At 46.0% G+C, this 21,137-nt stretch overlaps 1 protein-coding gene across 1 annotated transcript; it reads right to left on the reverse strand.

The window, feature by feature from the left end:
• Positions 1 to 419: 419 nt before the first annotated feature.
• LOC144672000 (beta-1,3-galactosyl-O-glycosyl-glycoprotein beta-1,6-N-acetylglucosaminyltransferase 3-like) lies at positions 420 to 6,902 on the reverse strand. Its single transcript, XM_078533935.1, has 2 exons — positions 6,432 to 6,902; positions 420 to 968 (listed from the first exon to the last, which is right to left on the reverse strand). Exons 1-2 carry the CDS (start codon positions 6,900 to 6,902, stop codon positions 420 to 422), a joined length of 1,020 nt encoding a protein of 339 aa, XP_078390061.1.
• Positions 6,903 to 21,137: the final 14,235 nt, after the last annotated feature.

Genomic DNA, 21,137 nt, shown 5'->3' on the forward strand with positions numbered 1-21,137 from the left:
TTGAAACATATAAGATCCTGAGGGGGCTTGAAAGGGTGGATGTGGAGAGGATGTTTCCTCTTGTGGAAGAAGCTAGAACTAAGGGTCACTGTTTAAGAAATAAGGAGTCGTCCATTTGAAACGGAGATGAGATGCATTTGTTTTCTCTCAGAGGGTTGTGAGTCTTTGGAACTCTCTTCCTGAAAAGGTGGTGGAAGCAGATTCTGAATCTTTTTAAGGCAGAGGCAGATAGATTCTTGGTAAGCAAAGAGGTGATAGGTTATCGGGTGTAGGCGGGATGCAGATTTGGTGTTACTATCAGCCATGGTCTTATTAAATGGCGGAGCAGGCTCGAGGGGCCGAATGGCCTACTCCTGCTCCTTGCTTATATGCTCCAACCTGCAATCTTTATGCAATCACCATTGCCTTCTGCTTGTTTCCTATGTTTCCCCCATTTGCTCTGAACTTCCTGTTGCATGAATCATTCTCTGTCGAAGATATTTTTCCATACATTGCACAGCTGTGTTGTCCACTTCAGGAGCAAACTTGTTAGCAAACCAAGGTTTCTGTTGGACAATCCAGTGGAGATCTCCAGCCCCATATATACAAATCATATGACGGTACCTTCCTGTACAAGGAGGATATAAGGCTCCTTTCGCCATATCACCAGCCTCAGTAGACCACTTCACTGTTCGAGCAATAACTCTTGGATGCCCACTGCGGTGCCCAGGGGTATATGGTATGGAGCCGGGTACCTCAGGCATTCTCTGCAGGGTTGCCCAGGTGTGTTCATCAGGGCTGTAAGTGTCCTTGGACCAGTTGAAAAATGCCTGGATTTTTGCGGTCATGAATAAATTACTCACAAATGCTCTGGTAACCATAAAGTATGCGCTGCCCACAAACATGGAGCTGCTTATGGGAGGAGGTTTCTTCCGTTGATTTGTTAAGGTCACAATCCCATGGGTATCATAGTGAAATTGCCACCGTTTCTGAAAGCCAACAAAAGAAATATAATTTTTATTATATATCTTAACCTTCATTTTCCCAACACTCACTGCCAGCAGAAGTAACAATGAGTGTTATTATCTCAATGGGACAGATTGTTGTTAGGCAAGGGAGTCAAGGGTTATGAAGAACAGATACGAAAGTGGAGCTGAGGCCACGGTCAGATCAGCCATGATTTTATTGAATGGTGGAGCAAGCTCGAAGGGCCAAATGACCTACGCCTGCTCCTATGTTCCAAATAGACATAGAGACATAACAGTAGAGAAGGGGACCATTTGGCACATCGAATCCATGCCAGCTCTCTGTAGAGCAGCCCAGTCATTCCTATTACCGCACGTTATCCACAATCCTCATAGGCAGGGAACTCCAAATCATTGCACTCAATGTGTTAAAAAGTCCTTCCTCACATCCCCTGTGCATCACCGCGCAAAGCTTTAAATATGCGTCCTCTAGCCCTTGTGCCATCAACGAAAGTGACCCGCTTACCTTTGTCTACCTCATCCAACTTTGTCATAATCTTGTACACTTCTATCAAATTTCCCTTCAATCTTCTTTGTTCCAACCTCAACTTCTTAGGCTTAACCTTGTAGCTAACATCTCTCATTCCTGGAAACAATCTTTATGCTTTTTTCTTCCTTTTACTTTGTGGACTTTATTTTTATATATTTTTTTTACTTTAGCCTTTATTTGCTTTTGCTTTTATGGATTTTGTGTGTAAAATTCAGGTTGGCAGATGGCTCAAACGAGGAGGTCTATCAGAAATGCGCTGCTATGAATAGCCAATTAAAGCTCAAAAATGCAGAAGATGCAAACCTCATCGTTCATAGAGACATTGAGTCATTTATGTGATACAAGGAGGCTATTCGACTCATTGAGTCCATTCCAGCTCAGCATTGCAGAGCAATGTCATCACTCCCACTACCCTACTCGGCTTCCAAAACTCTTCAAGTTTATTTTTTCAAGTGCCCATTCAATTTTCTTTTAAAACCATTAATTGATTCCGAATCCACCACCCTGGTGTACAGTGTATTCCAGGTCAGTACCATTCGCTGTTTTAAAAAGTTCTTCCTCATTCCCCTGCATTCCTTGACCAATATCTTAAATCTGTGTCCATAGCCCTTATACATTCAGCTAATGGGAAGAGTCTTTCTTTATCTACATTATCTAAGGCTGCCATAATCCTGTATACCTCGATTAAATCTCTCCTCAATCTCCTTTGCTCCATGGAGAACAACTCCAGCCTACTGAACAGAACTTTGCAATGATTGCACCACACCCCCATCCCTGGAACCATTCTGGTAAATCTCCTCCACACCCTCTCAAGGATTTCACATCTTTCTTAAAGTGTGGTGATCAGTCCTTGACACAATACTTTAGTTGAGTTATACCCACAACTTTGTAAAGGTTCAGCATCACTTCTCTGATTTCGTACTCAATGCCTCTATTTATGAAGTCCAAGATCCCATATTCTTTGTTAACCACACCCTCAATATGTCCGCCCACCTTCAAAGATCGATGTACATGCACCCCGAGGTCCCTCTATTCCTGCACACCTGGTAATTTTGCTATTACATCCATATTGCCTCTCTCCATTTGTTTCTGCTAAAATATATCACTTCACACTTCTCTACATTGAATTCCATCTGCCATTTATCTATCCATTCTACTTGCCTTTCTCTGTCCTGTTGAAGGCAATTCGTATTGTCATCACTATTTGCCATTCCTCCAAGATTGGCAGCGTAGGGAAATATGGAAATTTTACTCCGTATTCCAAGATCAAAATGAATCGTGGTCCTAACCTTGGGGAACGCCGCTGTCTACCATCCTCCTTGTGTTTTGTGTTTAAAGCCATTTGGGCCTCCTTTTGTATCCAACTGTACACTGGCCCTCTTATTTCATAAGCCTCAGTTTTATTAACCAGCCTTCTGGCACCTTGTCAAACGATTTCTTAAAGTCCACTTAGACAGTGTTCCCTTGATATCAGTCTTATCTATCACTCTACCAACTAAAAAACCAATTAGATTAGTCAAACACAATCTGCCTTATAAAAATTAGTGCTGGCCCTCCTTAATTAACAAAAGTTCAGGTTGGTTACTTACTATGGCCTGAAAGGAAAGTATGTAAAGGCTTGAAAACAATGCAATAAACAGTAAACAATCATCTGCCATGCCTTCAGATGTCTGGCAAGAAGACCAAACCTTAATAAGTCACCATTCTATTCTCATTCGCATGCCAAGACATTTCAAATGTATTCCTTCAAGCAAAAGATAAAATAACTCGAGATTCAAGTCAACAGGATGACTTTCCAATCCCCTCTACACCTCCATCCCGCACGAGGGTGTTCTGCGAGTTTTGTCACTTCTTCCTTGAATTGAGGCCCAATCAATCTCCATCCAGCACCACCAACCAATCTCCATCCAGCACCACCAACCTCTTCATGACTGGACTTATTCCCACATTGAACAATTTCTCCTCACTTCCACTGGCTTCCCCCAAATAAAACGTGTTGCTTACAGGCACCCACATGGATCCGAGATTTACACCGGGAGACCAATTACATATAGGATGACAACTTTGTAGAACACCTCCGTTCAGTCCGTAAGCATGATCCTGAGTTCCCTGTCGCTGATTATTTCAATTTTCCGCCTTGTTCACACTCTGACCTTTCTGTCCTTCGCCTGATGCATTGCTCCAAAAAATTTCAATGCAAGTTCCAAGAACAACACTTCATCTTTTGACTGGGCACTCTACAACCTTTTGGAGCCAACACTGAGTTCAACAATTGTAGGTGGGAACGTCTGCCCTCATTTACTTCTATTCATTCCGAAAAACATTCCGTGATTTCACTCCTTCATTTCTCTGGTTTCCCGGGTTGTTGTTGTTTTTGCTTTCGGACAGCAGCTATTCAGGATCCTGTCATTCACAGCTCCACTAGGCGCATCATTTGTTTCTTTACTTGTCCAAATTGTCAGTCCCTTTGGCCTTTTGCCGTGAAACCTTTATTTCATTTAGTGCCCTCCGCTCTACCACCGATGTCTGACTCGCTCAAAATCTATTATTTCTCTAACGTTCCCAAGTTCTAAAGAAAGTTCACAGACCTGAAACGTTTTCTCTCTCCTCAGGAGGGATGTGGTGACGCGGTGGCGCAGTGGGCAGCGGGACGCTGGCTCGGAACAACTGGTTCGAAACCGCTCCATAGCCATGGGATATGCTTTCATAACGTGGCTTCAACAGGCAGTTTGCCAATCTGCAAATCCATCCATCTGCAGCAGGCGGCGAGCGTGTGAAAGACTCCTGGTCGGCCATGTTTGACAGCCTCAGCTCAGCTAGCGACCTATTCCATCAGAACAAGGCTACGGAAAACAGCTAAATCGTGTGCTTTGGCCTGCATCATGTGTCCTTAGGTGCGAGAAGCCGTCTAAGTCTATCCACAGATGCTGCCAGACCTGTTGAGTTTGCACCATGTTCTGTTTTTAAGCGGGATTAATTCCGAGGCGGTGCAGCAGAAGATTTGAAATCAATTGAATGTGATAGTTTCACAATCCTTGTGTTCTCCGTATCATGGTGCTGTACTGTGATGATGAGCAACTCCTAAATATTCAAATATCCATTCAATTCCTTTTGATTAAATAGATATAGCAAAGACCGTGAGTCCTCCCACATCTCGGCTGTAATACTAAAGACACGTGCGCCAGGTAAGCTGTTCATGTACAGCTACAACACTGACGTCTACCCAACAATGCGGAAAATTGCCTAGGTATGGCCTGTCTAGAAAAAACAGGACAAAATCAACCCGGAAAATTACTGCCTCATCGGGGTCCTCTGAATCAACAAAGTGGTCGAAGGAGTTGTCGACAATGTGATGAATTGGTATTTATTCAGCAACCCGATGCCGAGATCAACTCATCAATGCTCAGTTTGGGTTCCATTTGGGTCAGTCAGCTTCAGTCCTCACTACAGTTCTGGTATAATTATGGACAAGAGAGAATCATTCCATAGGTGAGGTGAGAGCAACTGCCCTTGACATCAAGTGTGGCATCAAGGAGCCCAAGCTAAACTGAAGTAAATGGCAATCAGGGGAGAAGCTCTCCGCTAATTGGAAGCATACTTTGCACAAGTTAAAATCATTGTGGTTGCTGGAGTCCAATTATTTCAGTACCAGGGCATCAAATCAGCCATGATATTGTTAAATGGCGGAGCAGGCTCGAGGGACTGAATGGCCTACTTCTGCTCCTTCTTCGTATGCTCGTATGTAAGGCATCGCTACCCAACTGGGACAGAAGGCCCAACCACCTTCAGCTGCTTCATCAATGAACGTCCCTCGAACATAAGGTCAGAAATTTGGATTTCTGCTAATGATTGTGCAATGTTCCTAATTATTCGCCATTCTTCAGATACTGAAGCAGTCCATGCCTGCGTGCACAAAGACCGAGACAACATTAAAGCTTGGGCTAGTAAGTGGCAATTAATATTCATGCCACACAAGTGCTAAGCCATGACCATTTCCAACAAGAGAGAACCCAAATATCTCCCCTTTATATTTAGCAGCTTATTATTACTGAATGCCCATCATTAACAGCTTGGGATTTACCATTGACCTGGAGTTTAACTGGGTCAGCCATAGAAATGATGAGGCTACAAGAGCAGGTCAGAGGCTGGAAATTTTGCTGGGGTGCACTTCCTGACTTCCTAAACCCTGTTCAAGGCACAGGTCAGGAGTCTGGCAGAATCCTCTCAACTTTCCTTTGCGAGTGCAGCTCCAATAATACTTAAGAAGTTCGACGCCGCAAACCGTTTGATCAGCATTCTTTCTGCCACATTAAACATTCACTCCCTTCACTGGCATACTGAAGCCGTGTGTACTACCTATAAGATTCACTACAGCAGCTCGGCAAGGTTCCTTGCACAGAAACTTCCGAGCCTTAAACCTCTAACACCTGAAGGACAAAGGCAGCAGTCTCATGAAGCGCTATTAACCCAAGTTCTATTCCAAGTCATACACCATCCTGAATTGGAACTATACTGCCGTTCCCTCCCTAGTCGCTCTGTAAGTGCACCTACACCAAATTTAATCCCGCCGTTCAAGAAGGCAGTGACGCACTACCTAGGGTAATTCGGGTTGGGGAATAAATCCTGGCTTTGCTAGCAGGACTCACATTCCAAGAACTAGTGATGAAAATGCTCCCGCTGCGGTGGAAGGTCCAGCTTTTACTACGTGCTTTGTTCAAACATGCAAACCCACTGAGGAGAAAACCATCAATCTACAAACATGAGGAGTCACCCATCAGAGAGGAATAAATAGTAATGCAGGTAAACTGAATGGGAAGATAAAATGCGAAACTGCTGCAAATGCTCATCAGGTCTGGCAGCATTTGTGGAGAGAGAGAAGCAGAGTTAACGTTTCGTGTCCGCATGACTTCTTCGGGGCACGAAGGTGGCCTATTTACCTTCTTGAATGTTGGCGGAAAGTCTGACTCTATAACATTTGAGCCGTTCTTGACCATGAGACTTTTGACTATCTCCCAATTGGTTTTCGTCGGAAAGTCTTGCCCACAAACATTGATGAGGTATTTCCACGGGACAGGGCTCTGCAGCAGCTCTTCCATACAGTTCAGGTCAGCCTGAACTCTGGACCATGAGGCGTATGTCACCGATTCTAATTTTCCTGCAATGAAGACATTACTGAAACAGGAAGCGATGGCCTGGACTGCCGAGTGAAATGGATTTGGAGACTTCCTGTCCACGTGGACACAGTATACATTCTGTGGAGCATAAATGCTTCTTAGCAGCCTCTCGAACATCTCAATGTTAGTATGGATCACCATAGAATAGGCCAGAGGGAAATCGCGTTCCTCGGTACTCAATGGGAAAGTGATGTATTTTCGTTTTTTAACAAAAGAATCGCAGTCTCGGGTCATTACTAAATAATCGATTTCAGTGAAGACTTTGTGTTTGTGTTCGACTGTGATCGACTTTAAAAGAGCCTTTTCAATGGCTTCTGAATCACCACTAATTATCTCCGAACAACTGGAGTTCTCTTCTGACAGGTCAAGGAACTCATACTGTGCAGCGTGACGTGGTTTTAGTTGAACAGGCTTCCAATATTTTAACAACAGATTATTTCTCTGGAAAAAATATCCACAAAGAAAGATCACAGATAGTGCACACAGCATCGGCCACCTAGCAACACAGCGATTTAACATCCTCATTGCTTTTCCAAGCGTGTTTTTCTTTTACTATGTAATCGGATTTCCACATATAATTCTTATTCTGGTGTATAAGTAGAGAATTTGCGGACTTAGAAAAGAGACATTTCTTTCCAAGGGATTTGAATAAACTTCCAAAATTTCAGGCGCGATGATTTCCTTTCTGGTGAGTCTTTGTGTTGGTTTAGACTTTACACTTTCCCTCCCTCTCACTCTCTCCGCTGTTGGAGCTATTGCGGCGCTCAGCGTCTCAGCCTCTTGCTACGGAAGTCGGGTTTTCGCCTGGCCCCAGCTGGTGTACAGTTTCCACGTTCTCCACTTCCTTTCTCGTAACTTCGAGCTTCCTATAAAAGTTCCAACGAAAAGTTTGGGATAGCTCTTTAGAAAGATTCACGATGCTAAACTGTAAGAGCCAGAAAAAGCAATGGCATGTTTGACAGAATCTAACGTCACACATAGGAAAACGTCTTTCACCGCGACAAGACAGCCTCACCTCTTCACATTCAATTAAATATTGTTGCGGTATAGGACACGTGGCAGTCAGTGTGTGCGTGTGTGTGTGTGTGCAGACAGTTTCCACGAGCAGCAATGTGAGATGTTGGTTGATCGATAAATACCGGATGTTTGGAATTAATTTCCATATTACTGCATCAAGAAATAGATTGTTGAATATGAGTCTGACACAAAATAGGTCAGAGATATGAGGCATGCTTCATTAAGTGCTTATAATCCAAACCTGTTGAGGTGCAGTGGAGAGGTAAAGAGTGTTAAGGTTTCCGAATTGCGAATACTTCGAGATGTAACAGTTTTTAAACAAGACGGGGGGTGGGCGGGGCAAGAAGAAAAGGGTCTAGAGTTCTGCCTTATCTGAGTCTGGGACTTTCGATAGGGCCTTGATTTGAGGTTCAGCCCGGGTTCTAACGCCCATCGCTTTCTTGTAACCAGAGCCAAAGTGAAGATGCAAGGATTGAATTCGTGTCCAATCCGTCTTCACCTCCTGACCCTGCTCTAGGGAGCTGTTGAAAATGTGTCACGAACCATTTCTCCGAAGGTTTCTATAATATTAAAGGTGGGATAAAAACTCAACAGGTCTGGAAGAATCTTTGGAGAGAGAAAAACAGAGTTAACGTTTGGAGTCCAATGTGACTCTTCTCCGGAACTGAAGACGGAGAAATGTGATGGGTTTTTGTACTGTTGAAAAAAAGGGCAGGGTCAGGAGGAGCAAAATAGGAGGTTACAGATAAGTTCAAGAGCGGGCGAAATTAAATGAAAAATATGCCAGGGAACAAAAGGCAAAGAGATTGGGAATGGTAATAGCAATGAAACAGAGCATTGATCCAGAGTTGGTGTGTTACTAGCAGAATAGATGTCAGCGCTGAAAGCAAAAACATTAAAAGATACCGACTACCAGTTGGGAAAAAAATCAAAAAGGGAGACAGAGTTCGTGGCCTGAAGTTGTTAAACTCAATGTTGAGCCCAGAAGGCTGTAAAGTGCGTCATTGGAAGATAATGTACTGTTCCTTCAGCTTGTGTTGGGCTGCACTGGAACATTGTAGCAGGCCAAGGACAGAAACATGAGCATGACTTCAAAATGGTAAATTGAAATGGCAAGTGACTGGATGGTTGGGGTCACGCTTATAGACTGAGGGAAGGCATTATGCGAAGCAGAATGGGGTAAGATGTTAGGGGAGGAGTGGCAGATGAGTGTACCAGGGTGTCACGGAGGGAATGGTCCCTCCTGCTGACAGGCATCACCACCACAGGATGGGTTTGGTGTTGGTATCATGCTCCAGCAGTTGGCGGAAATGGCAGAGGATTATCCTTTGAATATTGCGGCTAATGGGGTGGAAAGTGAGGACAAGGGAGGTTCTGGGAGGGAGGGGAAGGGGTGAAGAGGGTGCAGGAATGGGTCATATACGGTTGAGGGTGCTGTCAACCAAAGCAGGGGGGAATACTTTGCTGAGGAGAAAGGAAGATATGTTAGGGGAACGAAGAGATGCACAAAGAGATGTAGGATGAGTGAGATGTGGACAGAGTGTGGAGTTTGGAATTTAGTTCACATGGCAAGTTCTGGTAAGATTTCCTGAAGCTTAAATAGTTATTAGACTCTGACATGAAACTAACAAACTACAAGTGAGCCTTGTAAAACATGGATAGTAGTATTTATCTGTCAATCAGCTAAAAGGAGTTGGTTCAACTGGTTGCTGTAGCAGGAAGGCAAAGAAGGTAGTGACCCATCTGACTCTCTATATAAGAGACAGTTCTTCAAAGCATATGAACAGCAAGGGGTGCACGAGGAGACATGCGACTACACCTGAAGGAGACATAGCCAGAGTGTGGAGTTGAGAATCTGGTTCATGTGGGAATTCGGTGCAGAGGGTGAAAGAGGTGCTCCAGCTGATATTTTTATCAGCCTCCAATAGTTGGAACATGAGAAGGAGCTGATTGGTGAGTAAGTCTACTTTAGTCTCCAGTTTATAGGAAATAGCCAAAAAATAAGCTTAAGGTATGCCAGCCCAGCTTGGCCATATGGAATGCCAATCCTGTGGCATGTGTGTAGCCATGAACTCTTCACATGGCCTAGATGTGCATATGTGCAGGTGGTATCACCAGATGCAGAAACTTCAGCTCTGGAGTTTGGAACTTGAGCAGCAGCTGAAGTCACTGCGGCACATCCGCAAGGCTGAGGACTATGTGAGTGCACATTTAGAGTGTGGACACACCACTGGGCAGGGCCGTGCAGGCAGAGAGGGAATGAGCGACCAGCACAAAGCCTAGGAAAACCAGGCAGGTAGTGCAGGAGTCCTCTGAATCTATCTCACTCACCAACCAGTTTTCCATTTTGGACGCCAGTGAGTGCAGCAAGAGCCAGCTTTTTGACATAATGAGTGGTTTAGTTACATGGACGGGAAGGAAAAGAGTGGCAGAATAAAAGTGGTAGGGTGTTCATTAGCTAGGGAGACAGTCAGGCGCGCCTGTGGCCACAATGTGACTCCAGGATGGTGAGTTGCCTCCCTGGTGCCAGGGTCAATGATGTCATGGAACGGCTGCAGGACATTCTTCTGGGGGAGAGTGATCAGCCAAAGGTCATCGTCCATATTGGTACCAATGACATAGATAGAAAGAGGGATAAGATCCTGGCAGCAAATTTTAGGGAGTTACGTAAGACGTTATAAAGATGGACCTCAGGGGTAGTAATTTCTAGGTTACTACCAGTGCCACACGCTAGTGAGCATAGAAATAGGAGGTTATAGTTGATCCATGTGTGGCTGGAGTGATGATGTACGAGGGAGGGGAATCAAATTTCTAGGACATTGGGAATGGTTCTGGGTAACCTGGGACCATTTAAAAGCCCAACGGTTTGCACCTCAATGCGGCTGGGGAATATATCCTTGCTGGGAGGGTTTTTTGGGGAGGTTTTAAACTAGCTTGGCAAGGGGGTGGGAAACTAAGGGTAGACAACATAATAGTCATCCCCCAACCATTATACTCAGCGCCCCCATACTCAGTATTATTCATGCCTCGAAATAAAAGAGCAGTTTCAAAATAGGGGCTAACCTATTTAAGATGGAACTGAGGAGAAATTTCTTCTCTTAGAGAGCTGTTAATCATTGGAATTCACAATCCACAGAGCAGTGGTGGCTGCTTAATTGAATATATTCAAGGCTGAGTTACACAGATTGTTTGATCTTCAAGGGAGTCAATGGGTTAGGGAGAACAGATAGGAAAGTGACGTTGAGGCCACAGTCCCATTGAATGGCAGAGCTGGCTCGAGGGACCAAATGGCTTATTCTCGCTCCTACTATGTCCTTACGTTCATGCACATTGTCAGTGCACTCATACTCTGTTGCCCCATACTCATTCCCATATGCAGTACCTCCAATTCACAATACTCTCGCAATCAGTACCGCACTATTCAGTACTACTATACTCAGTGTTCAGTACTCAGTGACCCCAATTTTAGTACTCAAATACACAGCGTCCTATACTCAGTAACTCCTGTACTCAACACTCTCATAATCTATGCTCATAAAAGTAGTATCTCCAAACGGTGTACACCCCCATATCCATCTTCAGTACCACCTATAATCATATCGCCTATTCTGTACCCTCCATACTCAGTTTGCCCAATGATCTGTACCCCAACACTTTGTACCCCATTTTCTGTATCTCCACACTCAGAACTCCATATACAAACTATCCACATATTCAGTACCTTAAACACTCAGTAAACTCAAACCATTGCCCTCCAACCTCAGTATCCCCTTATTCAGTTGTCCCATACTCACTCACATAGTCATTTCCCCCAATCCATGTACCTCACTCTCATTTGCTCCTTACTGAGTACTCCCTATACTTAGTACTTCCATACTCAGCGCCCCATGTTCTTTGCCCCAAGTTTTCACATTCATATTCACATAATATTCATTACACATATATTCCTTATTGTTGATTTTCAGCGATACATATTCATACCCATGCCCACACTCAGCAGCCCCATACTCAGTAACCCATACACAACCTCTCGTACTGAATACCCCATACTCAGTGTCCCATAATCGCTACAGTATGCTGCATTCAGTACCACTATATACAGTATTCCCATACTCGGTAGCCATGTTTGCATTGCTCCCATAATCAGTACCTGATACTGAGCACTCTCATATGCAGAGACCGTGTACAGGGGTGTGGTATGTTCTATGTGGAAGGTGTAGAAGTGACTTTGTGGAGTGGTGTGGGATTGACTGTGTCTGAGGACACAGGAGTGACCATGTTGAGGGTTGTGGCAGTGTCTGTGTGGGAGGGGATAGCCATTTAGATGGATGTGGGAGTGACTGTGTCTTTTTTGTTCATTCATGGGATGTGAACGTCTCTGGGCCAGCATTTAGTGCCCATCCATAATTGCCCCTGATAAGCTGGTGGTGAGCTGCCTTCTGCAGTCCATGGTGCGGTAGAAGTTATTATGTGCAGAGATAGGAGATATGGATATTTGAAGGAATGTGTGAGTGATGATGTGGATGGATGTGGTTTACCGTTTGTAAGTGGTGGGAGTGACCATATGGAGGTAAATGACAGGGATCATCTGACGGATTTTCACAATTAATTTATTCATCCATGAATGTGGGTGTAACTGTCTAGGCCAGCATTTAGTGCCTATCCCTAATTGTCCTTATGATCGTGTAAATATATGTTGGAAGGCCTATGTCAATGAATGTGTGAATAACTGTGTGGGGTGATGTGGGAGTGGCTATCTGGAAGTATCAGGGAGTGGCTATGTTGAGGGGTGTGGAAGAGATCGTGTCGAAAGATGTGGGAGTGATTGAGCGGAAGGACATGTGAGCAATCGTGTGGAGGAATGTGGGAGTGTATGCGTTGAGGGACATGAGAGTTATTGTGTAGAGGGATGTGTGAATGATCATGTAGAAGAAATGTGGGTGTGACTGTGGAAGGATTTGGGAGTGACTGATGAGGGGTATGTGAGTGATCATGTGGAGGAATGTTGGAGTGATCATGTGGAGGGGCATGAGAGTTATTGTGTGGAAGGATGTGGGAGTGACTGTTGATGAACATGTGAGTGATCATGTGGAGGAATGTGGGAGTGAACGTTTGGAGAAATAAGGGAGTGATCATGTATAGGGATGTGGGTGTGACCGTGTGGAGGGACATGTGAGTCATCATGTGGAGGAATGTGGGAGTGAATCCGTGCAGGCATGAGAGTTATTGTGTGGAGGGATGTGAGAGTAATCGTGTGGAAGGATATGGGAGTGACTGTTGAGGAATATGTGCGTGATCATGTGGAGGAATGTTGGAGTAATGATGTGGAGGGGCATACGAGTTATTGTGTGGACGGACATGAGAGTTATTCTATGTGAGGATGTGGGGGTGACTGTTGATGGATATGTAAGTGATCATGTGGAGGGGTGTGGGAGTGATTGTGTGCAGGGATATGGGATTGACTGTGTCAAGAGATGTATGGAAAGATATGGGAATCGTCATACACAGAGATGTGGGGTGGCATGAGGTGGGGTAGCAGTCATTATCTGAGGGATATGGCTGCGTGAAGGAATGTGAGAGAGTGACCATGTGGAGGGATGTGGGAGTGATCATGAGGATGGGTGTGTGAGTAATTGTGTGGAGGGATGTGGGACTGACCATGTAGAAGGATGTGGGAGTGACTGTGTCGAGAGATGTGAGTGACCATGTGGAAAGATGTGGGAATGACATTGGTGAGGCCACAGCTGGAGTACTGTGTGCAGTTCTGGTCACCACATTATAGGAAGGATGCGATTGCACTGGAGGGAGTGCAGAGGAGATTAACCAGGATGTTGCCTGGGATGAAACATTTAAGCTATGAAGAGAGGTTGGATAGGCTTGGGCTGTTTTTGTTGAAGCAGAGAAGACTGAGGGGCGAGCTGATCGAGGTGTACAAGATTATGAGGAGCAGGACAGGGTGGATAGGGAGCAGCTGTTCTCCTTAGTTGAAGGGCCAGTCATGAGGGGACATAAGTTCAAGGTGAGGGGCAGGAGGTTCAGGGGGGATGTGAGGAAAAACCTTTTTACCCAGAGGGTGGTGATGGTCTGGAATGTGCTGCCTGGGAGGGTGGTGGAGGTGGGCTGCCGCACATCCTTTAAAAAGTACCTGGATGAGCACTTGGCACGTCATAACATTCAAAGCTATGGGCCAGGTGCTGGTAAATGGGATTAGGTTGGTGGATCAGGTGCTTCTCACATGTCGGTGCAGACTCCATGGGCCGAAGGGCCTCTTCTGCACTGTGTGATTCTGTGTGACATATGGAGAGATGTGGAGTAACGTGTAGTGGGGTAGGAGTCACTATGAGGAAGGATATGCGTGTGTGAAGGAATGTGAGAGTGACCATGTGGTTGTGGTATACTATGTGTAAGTGGTGGAAGAGACTATGTAGAGTTAAATGACAGTGATCGTCGAAGGGATTTTAAAAATTTATTCATGGGTGTCACTGGCTCGGCCAACATTTATTGCCCATCCCTAATTATCCTTGAGAAGATGATGGTTAACTGTTCTTGAACTGCTGCAGTCCATATAGTGTTGTTATACCCACAATGCTATTAGGGAGGGAGTTCTGGAAATTTGACCCAGCGATAGTGGAGGACCGATGGTATAGCTCCAAATCAGGATGATGTGTGGCTTGGAGGGGAACTTGCAGGTAGAGGTATTACCATGCATCCGCTGCCCTTGTCCTTTTTGGTGGTAGAGTTCAAGGGATTTAAAGATGCTGTTGAAGGAGCATTAGTGAGTTGTTGCAATGCATCTTGTAGATGGCATACACTGTGACCACTGTGTGTCAGTGGTGCAGGGAGTGAATGTTTGTGGAAGGAGTGCTAAGCAAGCGGGCTGATTTGTCCTGGATGGTGTCAAGCTTCATAAATGTTGTGGGAGACACACTCATCCAGGCAAGTGGAGAGTATTACATCACACTCCTGACTTGTGCCTTGTAGATGGACGACAGGCTTCTGAGAGACAGGAAATGGGTTTCTTGCCACAGGATACCTAGCCTCTGCCTTGCTCTCATAGCCACTGTATTTATGTGGCTGGACAGGTTCTGTTTCTGGTCAATGGTAAACCCCAGGATGTTGATAGTGGAGGATTCAGAGATGGTAATGCTATTGAATGTCAAAGGGTGATGGTTGGATTCTCTCTTGTTGGAGATGGTCATTGCTTGGCACTTGTGTGGCAGAGATATTATTTGCCACTTGTCAGCCCAAGCCTGGATCTTGTCCAGGTCTCGCTGCACTTGGAGAGGAGTGCTTCAATATCTGAGGACTCACAAATGGTGCTGAATATTGTGCAATCATCGGCAACCATCCCTACTTCTGACCTTATGATGGAAGGAAGTTCATTGATGAAGCAGCTGAAGATGTTTGGGACGAGGACATTACCCTGAGGAACTCCTGCAGTGATGTCCTGGGACTGGTCTGATTGACCTCCAACAACCACAACCATCTCGGAGGCACCATTCATCATTTCACTGATGATCGGGAGTAGACTAATGGGGTGGTAATTGACTGGGTTAGATTTGTCCTGAATTTTGTGGACAGGGCATAACGGGGCAACTTTTTACACTGTCAAGTAGGTACCATTGTTGTAGCTGTACTGGAACAGCTTGGCTAGAAGTGTGGCTTGTTCTGGAACACAAGACTACTGTCTGAATGTCATAAGGGCTCATAGGTTTTGCAGCCATTCAACCATTTTCTGATACCATGTGGAATGAATGAAATTGGCTGAAGACTGGAATCTGTGATGCTAGGGACCTCTGGGGAGGCTGAGATGAATCACCTACCCAACACCTCTGGCTCAAGTTGGTTGTAAATGCTTCAGCCATGTCTTATGCACTGATTTGCTGGGCTCCTCGATCATTAAGGATGGGGATATTTGTGGAGACTACTCTCCCAGTGCGTTGTTTAATTGCTCACCACCATTCACGACTGGATGTGGCAGGGCTGCAGAGATTAGATCTGATCCATTGCTCATGAGTTACTTAGCTCTATCACATATTGCTTTCGCAGTTTGGCATGCAAGTAGTCAGGCATTGTAGCTTCACCAGGTTGAATCCTCATTTTTCGGTATGCCTGGTGCTGATCCTGCTAGGCCCTCCTGCACTCTTCATTGAACCAATGTTGATCCCTTGGCTTGGTGGCAATGGTAGAGTGGGGGGTATGCTGGCCATGAGGTTACAGATTGTATTTGATCACAATTCTGCTGTGTGGGTGCCCAATTTTGAGTTGTTAGATCTATTTGAAACTTACCCCATTTAGCACTGTGTTAGTGTCACATTGCACGATGGAGGGTATCCTCAGAGTGAACATGGAACCATGCCTCCACAAGGACTGTCCTGTGGTCACTCCTACTAACATTGTCATGAACAGATGCATCTGCGACAGGTAGATTGATGAGGACAAGGTCAAGTAGGTTTTTTCCCTTTTGTTGGCTTCCTCACCACCTGCTGCAGACCTAGTCTAGCAGCTATGTCCTTTAGAACTCTGCCAGCAGTGATACTACTGAGCCACTCTTGGTGACAGACATTGAAGTTTCCCACACAGAGCACACTCTGCTCTCTTGTCACCTTCAGTGCCTCTTCCAATTGATGTTAAACATGAAGAATTACTAATTCATCAGCTGAGGAGGAGGATGGCGTGGGGGCATTATTTGGTAATTAGCCTGATGCCATGAGACTTTAGGAGTCTGGAGTCAATGGGAGTGATTATATGGCGGGCTGCACCAGTGGCCAAATGTAAGCAGCAGGACTGAACCTGTCTAGCTGCTGGCAGTGACCATGTGGAAATATGTGAGAATCAGCATTGGAGGGATGTGGGAGTGACTATGTAGGTGGTGGAATGATTGAATGGAGTGATATGGGAGTGCCTGAGTAGGTGGTGGAAGTGATCATGTGGAGGGATGTAGGAGTGACTGTGTAGGAGATGGGTTTGATTGTTTGAGGGGATATGGGAGTGACAATGTAGGTCGTGGTGTGATCAGCTGGAGGGGTGTGGGAGTGGCTTTGGACATGGTGGAATTTAGTGTGTGAAGGGATGTGGGATGACCGTGTAGGCAATGGAGCGATCACGTGCAGAGATGTGGGAGTGGTTGTGTAGACAATAGAGTGATCTTGTGGAGGGATGTGGGAGTGACTATGTAGATGGTGGGAGCGATTATTTAGAGAGAGGGGGATTGACTGTGTAGGTGGTGGAGTGATTGAGTGGAGGGATGTGGGAGTGACTGTGTATGCGATGGGGTCATTGGCTGGAGGGATGTGGGAGTGACTGTGTAGGTGGTGGAGTGATCATTTGGAGGGATGTGGGAGCAACTGTGCAGATGGTGGAGTGATCGTGTGGAACGATGTGGGAGTGACAGTGTAGGTGGTGGAGTGATCATTTGGGGGGTTGTGGGAATATCAGTGTAGGAGTTTGAAGTGATCGTATGGAGGGATGTGAAAGTGATCGTGTTGAATATGGAATTGATCTTGTGGTGGGATATAAGAGTTATTGTGTAGGTGTTGGAATGATTTGGTGCCGGGATGAGGGAGCGACTGGGTAGGTGGTGGAATTGAGCGTGCAAAGGGATGTGGGAGTGACTGTAAGCATTGAAGTGATCATGTGGCGGGATGTGGGAGTGATTGTGTGGGTGAAGGAGTGATTGCGTGGAGGGATGTTGGAGTGACTGTGTAGGCAATGGAGTGACCACGTGGAAGGGTGTGAAAGCTATTGTTCAAATGATAAAGTGATCACTTGGAGGGATGTGGGAGTGGTTGCATAGGTGATGGAGTGGTCAGGTGGAGGGATGTGGGAGTGCCTGTGTAGGTGGTGGAGTGATCATGTAGTGGAATGTGGGAGTGACTATGTAGATGGTGAGTGTGATTGGGTTGAGGGATGGTGATTGACAGTTTAGGTGGTGGAGTGATTGAGTGGAGGGAGGTGGAAGTGACTGTGTAGGTGGTGGAGTTATTTGGTTCAGGGATGTGGGAGTGAATGCACAGGTGGTGGAGTGATCGAGTGGAGCAATGTGGGATTGCCCACGATGTGGAATTGAGCATGTGGAGGGATGTAGGAGTTATTGTGAAGGTGTTGGAATGATTTGGTGCAGGGATGTGGGCGCAACTGCGTAGGTGGTGGAATTGACCGTGTGAAGGTACATGGGAGTCACTGCATAGGCGATGGAGTGATCGCGTGGAGGGACTTGAGAGCGTTTCTTTAGGCAATAGAGTGATCATATTGATGGATGTGGGACTGACTGTGTAGGCAATGGGGCGATTCCATCCAGTGATGTGGGAGTGGCCGTGTAAAGGCTGGAATGATCATGTAGTGGGATTTGGGAGTGACTATGTAGATGGTGGAGTTGATTCAGTAGAGAGATGGGTATTGACTGTGTATGTGGTGGAGCGATTGAGTGAAGGGATGTGGGAGTGATGGTGTACCCAGCCGCATTCCAGAATGAGTGTCTTGGGCTACAGGATGATATAGGCGGGGTGGTCAAATGGGCAGATAAGTGGCAGATGGAATTTAACCCTGAAAAGTGTGAGGTGATACACTTTGGAAGGAGTAATTTGACAAGGAAGTATTCAATGAATGGCATGACACTAGGAAGTTCTGAGGAACAAAATGACCTTGGCGTGTGTGTCCATAGATCTCTGAAGGTGGAGGAGTGTGTGAGTGGGGTGGTGAAAAAGGCATATGGGACACTTGCCTTTATCAATTGAGGCATAGATTACAAAAGTAGGGAGATCATGTTGGAGTTGTATAGAACCTTGGTGAGGCCACAGCTGGAGTACTGTATGCAGTTCTGGTCACCACATTATAGGAAGGATGTGATTGCAATGGAGGGAGTGCACAGGAGGTTCACCAGTAGGTTGCCTGGGATGAAACATTTAAGCTATGAAGAGAGGTTGGATAGACTTGGGTTGTTTTCTTTGGAGCAGAGAAGACTAAGGGGTGACCTGATCGAGGTGTACAAGATTATGAGGGGCATGGACAGGGTGCATAGGGAGCAGCTGTTCCCCTTAGTTGAAGGGTCAGTCACGAGGGGACATAAGTTCAACATGAGAGGCATGAGGTTTAGGGGGGATGTGAGGAAAATCTTTTTTACCCAGAGGGTGGTGAAGGTCTGGAATGCACTTCCTGGGAGGGTGGTGGAGGCGGGTTGCCTCACATCCTTTCAAAAGTACCTGGATGAGCACTTGGCACTTCATAACATTCAAGACTATGGGCCAAGTCCTGGTAAATGGGATTAGGTAGGTAGGCCAGGTGTTTCTCACGTGCCGGTGCAGACTCGATGGGCCGAAAGGCCTCTTCTGCACTGTATGATTCTGTGGTTCTGTGATGAGACTTCAGGAGTCAGGAGTCAATGTGAGTGATTTTATATGGTGGGATGCACAAGTAGCCAAATGTAAGCTATGGGACTGAATCTGTTTATTTACTGGTCGTGACTATGTGAAAGTTGGTGGGAATGATTACGTGGGGGGTTCGGAGTGACTGTGCGAAGCACTGTGGGAGCGAGCGATGAAGAAATATGGGAGTGATTGGGCGATCTTGTGGAGGGATATGGGAGTGACTGCATAGGAGGTGGAATTGATCGTTTGGGGGAATGTGGGATTTACGATGTAGGTGGTGGAGTGATCAGCTGGAGGGATGTGGGAGTGACTGTGTAAGTGGTGGAGCCATCGGGTGGGAGGATGTTTGAGTTAATGTGTAGGTGCTGTAATGATCGGATGGAGGGACGTGGAAGTGACTGTGTAGGTGGTGGAGTGCTCGCATGGAGGGACACGAGAGCAGTTGTTTAGAAAATAGAGTGATCGTGTGGAGGGTGTCGGAGTGACTGTATAGGCAATGGAGTGATCACGTGCAGGGATGTGAGAGTGGTTGTGTAGATGATAGAGTGATCATGTGGAAGGATGTGGGAATGACTGTGTAGGCGATGGAATGATCATGTAGTGTGATGTGGGAGTGACTATGTATCTGGTGTGAGTGATTCGGCAGAGAGATGGGGATTGACTGTGTAGGTGGTGGAGTGAATGAGTGGAGGGATGTGGGAGTTACTGTGTACGTGGTGGAGTGGTTTGGTTGAGGGACAAGGGAGGGAATGCATAGGTGGTGGAGTGATCATGTGGAGGGATGTGGGAGTGCCTGTGTAGGTGGTGGAAATGATCGTGTAGAGGGATGTGGAAGTGAATGCATAGGAAGTGGGATTGAGCATTTGGAGGGATGTGCGAGTGACGGTGAAGGTGCTGGAGTAATCAGGTGGACCGATGTGGGAGTGACTGTGTATGCGGTGGGTTCATCAGGTGGAGGGATGTGGGAGTGACTGTAAAGGCGGGGGAGTGATAATTTGGAGGGATGTGGGAGCGACTGTCCAGATGGTGGAGTGATCGTTTGGAGCAATGTGGTAGTGACAGTATAGGTGGTGGAGTGATCGTGTGGAGGGATGTGGGAGTAACCGTGCAGGTTTTAGAAGTGATCATATGGAGGGATGTGAGAGTGATTGCATGGAATGTGGAATTGATCTTGTGGAGGGATGTACGAGTTAATGTGTAGGTGTTGGAGTGATTTGGTGCAGGGATGAGGGAGTGACAGCATTGGTGGTGGAATTGAGCATGCGATGGGATGTGGGAGTGACTGTAGGCATAGGAGTGATTGAGTGGAGGGATGTGGGAGTGCCTGCATAGGAGGTGGAATTGATCATTTGGGGGGATGTGGGAGTGAAGATGTAGGTGGTGGAGTGATCAGCTGGAGGGATGTTGGAGTGACTGTGTGGAGCCATCAGGTGGAACAACGTTTGAGGTAATGTTTAGGTGCTGTAATGATCGGATGGAGGGATGTCAGGTTGACTGTGCTGATGTTGGAATTGAGTGTGTGAAGGGGTGTGGGAGTGACTGTGTAGGTGGTGGAGTGACCGGGTGGAGGGATGTGGGAATGACTGTGTAGGTGGTGGAGTGATCATGTGGAGGGATGCAGGAGTGACTGTGTTGGTGGTGGGAGTGACATTGCAGAAGGTTTAGTGCCTGACCATTATATAGCCAGCATATTGTGCAGAAGCTGAGGCCTTTGTCACTCCAGAATTGTTCTTGGTGGCGAGAAGCTGTAGTGTTGTTTGTCATCATTCTGGAATGCGGCTGGGTTCAGCTTGCGCAATTTTACCCTTCAGCCTGACACATACCATTTTTTGTTTCCTGCTTATTTTGTACAACCTTTGTACATTCAATGATAAATGCTGACTTACACAAATTCCAGTCAAGCATACGCTCCAGGCCTACACTGCATTATTATCCGTCAATGCACCAATTTTTAAAATCTAATGCTTGTCTTCAAAATCCCTACGTGGTCTCATCCCTCTACATCGTCCTAACCTCCTCTAGTTCTGAAATTCCATGACCTCAGCACTCCACCAATTCTGGACTTTAATACATATCAGATTTCCTT

Source organism: Cetorhinus maximus, chromosome 35, assembly GCF_964194155.1.
Source record: "Cetorhinus maximus chromosome 35, sCetMax3.hap1.1, whole genome shotgun sequence".
Taxonomy (NCBI): domain Eukaryota; kingdom Metazoa; phylum Chordata; class Chondrichthyes; order Lamniformes; family Cetorhinidae; genus Cetorhinus; species Cetorhinus maximus.